This window comes from Procambarus clarkii, chromosome 54 (genome assembly GCF_040958095.1).
Source record: "Procambarus clarkii isolate CNS0578487 chromosome 54, FALCON_Pclarkii_2.0, whole genome shotgun sequence".
NCBI lineage: Eukaryota > Metazoa > Arthropoda > Malacostraca > Decapoda > Cambaridae > Procambarus > Procambarus clarkii.
Window position 1 is genome coordinate 25,357,358 of NC_091203.1, and position 10,000 is coordinate 25,367,357.

Consider the following 10,000-nt stretch of genomic DNA (forward strand, 5'->3'; position numbering starts at 1 on the left):
CGTACCGTGTACCCTTCCCACACTGTACCGTATACCCTTCCTACACCGTACCGTGTACCCTTCCCACACTGTACCGTGTACCCTTCCCACACTGTACCGTGTACCCTTCCCACACCGTACCGTGTACCCTTCCCACACTGTACCGTGTACCCTTCCTACACCGTACCGTGTACCCTTCCCACACTGTACCGTGTACCCTTCCTACACCGTACCGTGTACCCTTCCTACACCGTACCGTGTACCCTTCCCACACCATCCCATATGTGCTACCTTTGTTCGATAACATTGAAACAACAGTTATGAGAGCGGGATATGAACAAATTCACAAGGGCCGTGACGAGGATTCGAACCTGCGTCCAAGAGCATCCCAGACGCTGCCTTAATCGACTGAGCTACGACATAGTCAAAAGAGTTGAAACCGAAGTTCTACTGAACTTACTGGACCCTGCAGCCTCTCCGAGAAACAAACCAGGGTTTTACACAACTCCCCCCTGCACCCGAGCTATGTCAATAGGCCATTCGCCCTAACTTCATTACACACAGAAATCACAATAAAGTAATGCATCAATGAACAAATCCATTGTGTAAAATCCTGGTTTGTGTCTCGGAGAGGTTGCAGGATCCGAGTAAATTCAGTAAAACTTCTGGTTTCAACTCTTTTGACCATGTCGTAGCTCAGTCGATTAAGGCAGCGTCTGGGATGCTCTCGGACGGAGGTTCGAATCCTCGTCACGGCCCTTGTGGATTTTGTTCATTAATGCATCGCGTTATTGTGATTTCTGTGTGTAATAGAGCCGGATATAGAGATTTACTAGTAATGGAAACCATGCAGGTAGTGGTTATCTTGAGGTTATCTTGAGATGATTTCTTGGCTTTAGTGTCCCCGCGGCCCGGTCCTCGACCAGGCCTCCACCCCCAGGAAGCAGCCCGTGACAGCTGACTAACACCCAGGTACCTATTTTACTGCTAGGTAACAGGGGCATAGGGTGAAAGAAACTCTGCCCCATTGTTTCTCGCCGGCGCCTGGGATCGAACCCAGGACCACAGGATCACAAGTCCAGCGTGCTGTCCGCTCGGCCGACCGGCTCCCAGCTCGGTGGTGGTGGTAGTTGTGGTGGTTAGTGGTAGTTGTGGTAATAATTGCAGTATTAGGGATGGCCAATAACATCTTCGAAGGAAACCACGTGATCAACCAGGCTGTAGCGCACCAGCATGCGAACGGCGCGCACTGACAGCCTGATTGATCACTCTGCCAACCGGGCCTCAGGGGTCACTGATCCTCGGAGCAGTCTCATGGTAAGCCCTGTCATCAGTCACCGATGATTGATGAGAGGAACACGTGTGTACAGGTGTTCCTGTGTACACAGGAACACCTGTACAGCGGTACTCAGCTTACAGCGGTGCTCGGGAGTGTTACTAGTGGACAAGGTGATCAGAGGTGGTGGTCGTATAATAGTGGTAGTAGTGGTAGGCAGTTGTGGTGGGGGTGATGGTTGAGGGGGGTGTTGGGCAGTGTTCACAACACCCATTACCCCCATTTCCCTCCCCTCACCCCCCCCCCTCCCCTAAACCCAACCTCACCCCCCTACCCATCCATCTCGCCCCTATCTTTCCCCCTTTCTCCCCTACTTCCCTTTTCATCACCTCTCTCCCCTCCCCCCCTATCACCCCTTTCCTTGTTCATCACAACGCATATATCCTGGCTAACTGTCCCAGGCTTCTGGGCCATATTAACCAGCTTTAGCCTGGTAACTTTGCACCAAGATGGTTGCCGCTCCTGTTAGAACTTGAAGAGCATGGTTGAATGAGTGGCGAGCGTGGCACCATTATGGTTGGGGCCCGGTTCAGTGCCAGGTATAGGGGGGAGTATTGACTTGTTTTATGAGAGATGTCAGTGCCACACCCAACACCCGCCCTCTCTTAAAGGTGCCACTGCCTCTCACTCTGTCTGTCTCTCTCTCTCTCTCTCTCTCTCTCTCTCTCTCTCTCTCTCTCTCTCTCTCTCTCTCTCTCTCTCTCTCTCTCTCTCTCTCTCTCTCTCTCTCTCATGCAAATATCATGTATTATACTTATTACAAATGACACAACGTTTCGAACCCATATGGTGCATCCTTAAGTGATGAATGACCAGATGTGAGGAAATAAAGTTAGGTGATTGGTCAATAGACTAAACATACAAAGATAAGGCACGTGATAAGGTGATTAGAGGTCAGATGCCATAGTTGGGCAGTAACATCATGGTGGGCAGAGTGAATGCTTCCGTTAATTAGCGAGTTTATACACACACACAAATGACGGTAATTAAGTAGTTAACTTGTAGCAGTTTGTTGAAAATCATATTTTAGCCTATTTAAGCGCCTCGTGACGTCACGAGGCTATTGAAGCGCCTCGTGACGTCACGAGGCTATTTAAGCGCCTCGTGACGTCACCGGGGGATATCTACCTGCTTGGCAACTGAGATTAAAAACAGTTGGAAAGATACTCTGCTGCCCCCGACAACAATGGCCTTGTGATAGCGGTTATCGCAGGATTGCGATATTTGCAAGTTGCACCGTTACGGTGCGGTGAGGGAGCTTGTTGGAACGGTGTCACTATCCGTCACACACCGTCACCGCGTTACCTCTCACTGTGGTGACAGACCGCGTTATGTAACCTACGGTGTGTGGTTACGGTGTGTGTGTGTGGGACGGTTGTGTTACGGTGAGGGTGTGACGGTTGTGTTACGGTGAGCGTGTGACGGTTGTGTTACGGTGAGCGTGTGACGGTTGTGTTACGGTGAGCGTGTGACGGTTGTGTTACGGTGAACGTGTGACAGTTGTGTTACGGTGAGCGTGTGACGGTTGTGTTACGGTGAGCGTGTGACGGTTGCAAATGCACAGTGCGAGCTTAGGTATAGTGCCACAACACTAGCACAAGAGTGGCACTGTAGCGCCCAGGGTGGCACTGTAGCGCCCAGGGTGGCACTGTAGCGCCCAGGGTGGCACTGTAGCGCCCAGGGTGACACTGTATAGCGCCCAGGGTGACACTGTATAGCGCCCAGGGTGGCACTGTAGCGCCCAGGGTGACACTGTATAGCCCCCAGGGTGGCACTGTAGCGCCCAGGGTGACACTGTATAGCGCCCAGGGTGGCACTGTAGCGCCCAGGGTGGCACTGTAGCGCCCAGGGTGACACTGTATAGCGCCCAGGGTGGCACTGTATAGCGCCCAGGGTGACACTGTATAGCGCCCAGGGTGGCACTGTAGCGCCCAGGGTGGCACTGTATAGCGCCCAGGGTGGCACTGTATAGCGCCCAGGGTGGCACTGTAGCGCCCAGGGTGGCACTGTAGCGCCCAGTGTGACACTGTATAGCGCCCAGGGTGGCACTGTATAGCGCCCAGGGTGGCACTGTATAGCGCCCAGGGTGGCACTGTAGCGCCCAGGGTGGCACTGTATAGCGCCCAGGGTGGCACTGTAGCGCCCAGGGTGGCACTGTAGCGCCCAGGGTGGCACTGTATAGCGCTTAGGGTGGCACTGTATAGCGCTTAGGGTGGCACTGTAGCGCCCAGGGGGTGCCTGAAGGAGAGGACCCCTCTACTTGGTGACGACTGAACAAGGCACCCGGCATAAAAAATGCCCAAATGCTCCTGATGACAATGGTAGTTTTAACACTACTCACTCTTGTATATTACCTCTACAACCTCCCTGTATGGTATGGTATGTATACTCAACGCCGGTATGTATATATATATATACATAGCTCCTATGTATTCACACTCTAAGCCAGAAATGTACATTTGATTTAGACTGCTGTACACATTACCTGTTTACGACGTATTAGGCAAAAATTAGAACATCGTAATATCGACGTTTTCTATGGATCGGCGTCAGTAGGTTAGGTAGAGGTTGCTTGGGTTTGTACGTTTCAGGTTAGGCTAAATAGTTGCATTTGTTACGGAGTGGTAAATCCTGTATGAATGGATTGAGCATCTTATATATATATATATATATATATATATATATATATATATATATATATATATATATATATATATATATATATATATATATATATATATATATATATTATACCCGCATTAGGTCAGGTGATAATACAATGAAGGTGAAAACATGGGGGGATACATAAGGGATAAATGTGAGGTGAAACATAGGGGCTGCAGAAGGCTTATTGGCCCATACGAGGCATCTCCTATCTAAACACAAAGATTAATCCAGTGTAATTGGCCTGTTATGTTGGACATTGTCTTCTGTGTTGGCATCGATATGTTCTTGTCTTGTCCTTACTCTCATGGTGGGTAGAGTAAATAGTTCCGTGATTTGGGTGTTCATGGTAGGTCGCTCTATTCTTATGTGAATTGCCTCAAGAATTTGTAATCTTCTTGAATCTTGGGTTTTATCTATTATGCAAGTATTCTTGTTCAACATTTCTCTTGTTAGAGTAATGTCATGGGCTTGTCTCATGTGATTCCTAGGGGCACCAGATTGAAGATGGCATGTCAAACGCCTCGTCAGCTTGGTCGACGTCATACCTATGTACTTACATTGAAGGTTACATCCTTCGTGGGGGCAAGTGTACATGTATACAACGCTTGACTGCTGTAGAGGGTTCTCCGTCGGCTTCGGGCTGTTTTTGATAAGGAGTTCGGAAGTCTTCTTGGTTTTGTAGAATATTATCAGGTTTATGTTTTGGTTAGGAGTAGTGCTTTTTACTCCTTTACGGATTATTTCTTTCATTATTCTTTCCTCTTTTATATGTTCACTGTGCATGGTTGATTTGTAATATAATTTTATTGGGGGTGTTGTGGTGTTATATACACACAAGGACGAAGCCAAGCTATTCTCACTCCGTTCACTACGTGTTAATATATATATATATATATATATATATATATATATATATATATATATAACACGTAGTGAACGGAGTGAGAATAGCTTAACTTCGTCCTTGTGTGTATATATATATATCTATAAACTGATTTCAATTTCAATTCAATAGTGTGTGACTCTGGCGGTGCGTTCTACGTCCTGTGTCGACCGGCTCAGTGTGACGTCTATTACCCTATATAAAGCACACCATTTTATTTTCTCCCAAGTTAGGTTAGGTTAGGGTACCTCGAGCAGGTACAGAGGTACGGAGCCCCGTTACTGTACCTGCTGGTCCTGGTCGACGACCCGCTATTCGACCCCTAACAAGCTAACCAGTAGCGGGTTCACTCACCATATATGGATGAATCTCCCCTAAGCACTCATCTCTACTCATCGGATTCATGACTCACAAATGAATGAGTCTTATCTCGCCTCATAAGACCCCTTTGGCTCAGATTTCCATGCTGTAGGCACTTAGTAATGGCCATTATGACCCCTGGGTGATTTAGCACTGTGTTGCCTCCGCTCCGAGGCACACCGGGGGGTTTCATACGGCCTTAGAGGTTGTTTCCAAGGCGAAACCTCTACATCTTTCGTCAATAACGCTGGCTAAGTCTTTATTAAACCGGTTATACGACCTGTCAGTAACGATACTAATCTCGGGTTGTAAATGATCTCTCAGCGTTTTCAAGCTCTTAAACTCATTAATATATATATCAAAACCAAGCCGCCATGATCGAGGAAAGATGTACAGGTTTCGCAAGGGAAGGATTGATGAATCCTGGACCAGGGGTGGTGACTTGCCTGCTGAGAAGAAAGAGGGTAGACGGGTCAAGATGATTTCTGTACACATGGACGGGTGGGAGGAGACAGAGGACGGGTAGAGGACAGGACGGACAGAGCACAGGACGGACAGAGCACAGGACGGGTAGAGGACAGGACGGACAGAGGACAGGACGGGTAGAGGACAGGACGGACAGAGCACAGGACGGACAGAGCACAGGACGGACAGAGCACAGGACGGACAGAGGACAGGACGGGTAGAGGACAGGACGGACAGAGCACAGGGTGGACAGAGCACAGGGTGGACAGAGCACAGGACGGACAGAGCACAGGACGGACAGAGCACAGAACAGACAGAGCACAGGGTGGACAGAGCACAGGACGGACAGAGCACAGGACGGGTAGAGGACAGAACGGACAGAGCACAGGGTAGACAGAGCACAGGGTGGACAGAGCACAGGACGGACAGAGCACAGGACGGACAGAGCACAGAACAGACAGAACGGACAGAGCACAGGGTGGACAGAGCACAGGACGGACAGAGCACAGGATGGACAGAGGACAGAACGAACAGAGCACAGGACGGACAGAGCACAGGGTGGACAGAGCACAGGACGGACAGAGCACAGGACGGAGGACAGAACGAACAGAGCACAGAACGGACAGAGCACAGAGCAGACAGAGGACAGAACGGACAGAGCACAGAACGGACAGAACGCACAGAGCACAGAACAGACAGAGCACAGAACGAACAGAGCACAGAACGGACAGAGGACAGAACGGACAGAGCACAGAACGGACAGAGCACAGAACAGACAGAGCACAGAACAGACAGAGCACAGAACGGACAGAGGACAGAACGGACAGAGCACAGAACAGACAGAGCACAGAACAGACAGAGCACAGAACGGACAGAGGACAGAACAGACAGAGCACAGAACGGACAGAGCACAGAACGGACAGAGGACAGGACGGACAGAGCACAGAACAGACAGAAGACAGAACGGACAGAGGACAGGACGGACAGAACACAGAACGAACAGAGCACAGAACAGACAGAGGACAGAACGGACAGAGCACAGAACGGACAGAGCACAGAACAGACAGAGCACAGAACAGACAGAGGACACAACAGAGCACAGAACAGACAGAACAGAGCACAGAACAGACAGAGGACAGAACAGAGCACAGAACAGACAGAGGACAGAACGGACAGAGCACAGAACGGACAGAGCACAGAACAGACAGAGCACAGAACAGACAGAGGACAGAACAGACAGAACAGAGCACAGAACAGAGCACAGAACAGACAGAGCACAGAACAGACAGAGGACAGAACAGAGCACAGAACAGACAGAGCACAGAACAGAGCACAGAACGGACAGAGGACAGAACAGACAGAGCACAGAACGCACAGAGCACAGAACAGACAGAGGACAGAACAGACAGAGCACAGAACGGACAGAGCACAGAACAGACAGAGGACAGAACAGACAGAGCACAGAACGGACAGAGCACAGAACAGACAGAGCACAGAACAGACAGAGGACAGAGCACAGAACAGACAGAGCACAGAACGGACAGAGCACAGAACAGACAGAGCACAGAACAGACAGAGGACAGAACGGACAGAGCACAGAACAGACAGAGCACAGAACGGACAGAGCACAGAACAGACAGAGCACAGAACAGACAGAGGACAGAACGGACAGAGCACAGAACAGACAGAGCACAGAACGGACAGAGCACAGAACAGACAGAGGACAGAACGGACAGAGCACAGAACAGACAGAGCACAGAACAGACAGAGGACAGAACGGACAGAGCACAGAACAGACAGAGCACAGAACAGACAGAGCACAGAACGGACAGAGCACAGAACAGACAGAGCACAGAACGGACAGAGCACAGAACAGACAGAGGACAGAACGGACAGAGCACAGAACAGACAGAGGACAGAACGGACAGAGCACAGAACAGACAGAGCACAGAACAGACAGAGCACAGAACGGACAGAGCACAGAACGGACAGAGCACAGAACAGACAGAGCACAGAACAGACAGAGCACAGAACGCACAGAGCACAGAACAGACAGAGCACAGAACAGACAGAGCACAGAACAGACAGAGGACAGAACAGACAGAGGACAGAACGGACAGAGCACAGAACGGACAGAGCACAGAACAGACAGAGCACAGAACGGACAGAGCACAGAACGCACAGAGCACAGAACGCACAGAGCACAGAACGCACAGAGCACAGAACAGACAGAGCACAGAACGCACAGAGCACAGAACAGACAGAGCACAGAACAGACAGAGCACAGAACGCACAGAGCACAGAACAGACAGAGGACAGAACAGACAGAGCACAGAGCACAGAACAGACAGAGCACAGAACAGACAGAGCACAGAACGGACAGAGCACAGAACGCACAGAGCACAGAACAGACAGAGCACAGAACAGACAGAGCACAGAACAGACAGAGGACAGAACAGACAGAGCACAGAACAGACAGAGGACAGAACTAACCTGTTTAATAGCAGGAACTAAAGGAAATTATGAGGAGAGAGTGCTAAGCCAGTGTGATTTTATATATCACATGGGAAGGATATGAGGACAAGGACATGACACATGAGGAAAGGAGATGTGATTAAAATGAGCTGAAATGTGAGGATAAGGATATGAAGAGGTGCTGGGATATGAGGAACGTGATATGAGGAGCTGGGAGATGAGGAACGTGATATGAGGAGCTGGGAGATGAGGGACGTGATATGAGGAGCTGGGAGATGAGGAACGTGATATGAGGAGCTGGGAGATGAGGAACGTGATATGAGGAGCTGGGAGATGAGGGACGTGATATGAGGAGCTGGGAGATGAGGAACGTGATATGAGGAGCTGGGAGATGAGGAACGTGATATGAGGAGCTGGGAGATGAGGAACGTGATATGAGGAGCTGGGAGATGAGGAACGTAATATGAGGAGCTGGGAGATGAGGAACGTGATATGAGGAGCTGGGAGATGAGGGACGTGATATGAGGAGCTGGGAGATGAGGAACGTGATATGAGGAGCTGGGAGATGAGGAACGTGATATGAGGAGCTGGGATATGAGGAACGTGATATGAGGAGCTGGGAGATGAGGGACGTGATATGAGGAGCTGGGAGATGAGGAACGTAATATGAGGAGCTGGGAGATGAGGAACGTGATATGAGGAGCTGGGAGATGAGGAACGTGATATGAGGAGCTGGGAGATGAGGAACGTGATATGAGGAGCTGGGAGATGAGGAACGTGATATGAGGAGCTGGAAGATGAGGAACGTGATATGAGGAGCTGGGAGATGAGGAACGTGATATGAGGAGCTGGAAGATGAGGAACGTGATATGAGGAGCTGGGAGATGAGGAACGTGATATGAGGAGCTGGGAGATGAGGAACGTGATATGAGGAGCTGGGAGATGAGGAACGTGATATGAGGAGCTGGGAGATGAGGGAAGTCATCAAAACTCCTCATGATTGGAACTTACGAAAAACTAACATGAACACATAACATGATAACTAACCATAATTAACATGATTTATATCGTGTTCATTGTTCGTTATCTCTCTCTCAATGTTATCTTCCTGGGGCTTAACAATGTTGTTTGATATAGCTTGTCTGTGTTCCATTGTTGTGGTTTGTGGTAGCTGTGTTATCTTGGGGTCCTGGTGTGTGTGTGTGTGTGTGTGTGTGTGTGTGTGTGTACTCACCTATATGTACTCACCTATATGTGCTTGCAGGATCGAGCATTGACTCTTGGATCCCGCCTTTCGAGCATCGGTTGTTTACAGCAATGACTCCTGTCCCATTTCCCTATCATACCTGGTTTTAAAATTATGAATAGTATTTGCTTCCACAACCTGTTCCTGAAGTGCATTCCATTTCCCCACTACTCTCACGCTAAAAGAAAACTTCCTTACATCTCTGTGACTCATCTGAGTTTCAAGCTTCCATCCATGTCCTCTCGTTCTGTTACTATTCCGTGTGAACATTTCGTCTATGTCCACTCTGTCAATTCCTCTGAGTATCTTAAACGTTCCTATCATGTCCCCCCTCTCCCTTCTTCTTTCTAGTGTCGTAAGGCACAGTTCCCTCAGGCGCTCTTCATACCCCATCCCTCGTAGCTCTGGGACGAGTCTCGTTGCAAACCTCTGAACCTTTTCCAGTTTCATTATATGCTTCTTCAGATGGGGACTCCATGATGAGGCGGCATACTCTAAGACTGGCCTTACGTAGGCAGTGTAAAGCGCCCTAAATGCCTCCTTACTTAGGTTTCTGAATGATGTTCTAACTTTTGCCAGTGTAGAGTAC

General features: G+C 49.4%; 2 protein-coding genes across 4 annotated transcripts in view; both read left to right on the top strand.

Annotated features, from left to right (window-relative positions):
* Positions 1 to 10,000, top strand: part of LOC123771323 (microtubule-associated tumor suppressor 1 homolog) — a 358,321-nt gene that overhangs the window by 28,060 nt on the left and 320,261 nt on the right. The window contains exon 1 of one of the 3 annotated variants that reach the window (XM_069305207.1): positions 3,619 to 3,694. The exons of the other annotated variants lie outside the window; for them this stretch is intronic. Within the exon in view, the coding sequence (XP_069161308.1) occupies positions 3,619 to 3,694 (76 nt within the window). Of the gene's footprint in view, positions 1 to 3,618; positions 3,695 to 10,000 lie in introns of those variants that run through there. 3 annotated transcript variants of the gene reach the window in all.
* Positions 5,600 to 10,000, top strand: part of LOC138352571 (U1 small nuclear ribonucleoprotein 70 kDa-like) — a 9,104-nt gene continuing 4,703 nt past the window's right edge. The window contains exons 1-3 of the mRNA XM_069305060.1: positions 5,600 to 5,621; positions 6,566 to 6,694; positions 7,555 to 7,683. Of these exons, the coding sequence (XP_069161161.1) occupies positions 5,600 to 5,621; positions 6,566 to 6,694; positions 7,555 to 7,683 (280 nt within the window). The remainder of the gene's footprint in view (positions 5,622 to 6,565; positions 6,695 to 7,554; positions 7,684 to 10,000) is intronic.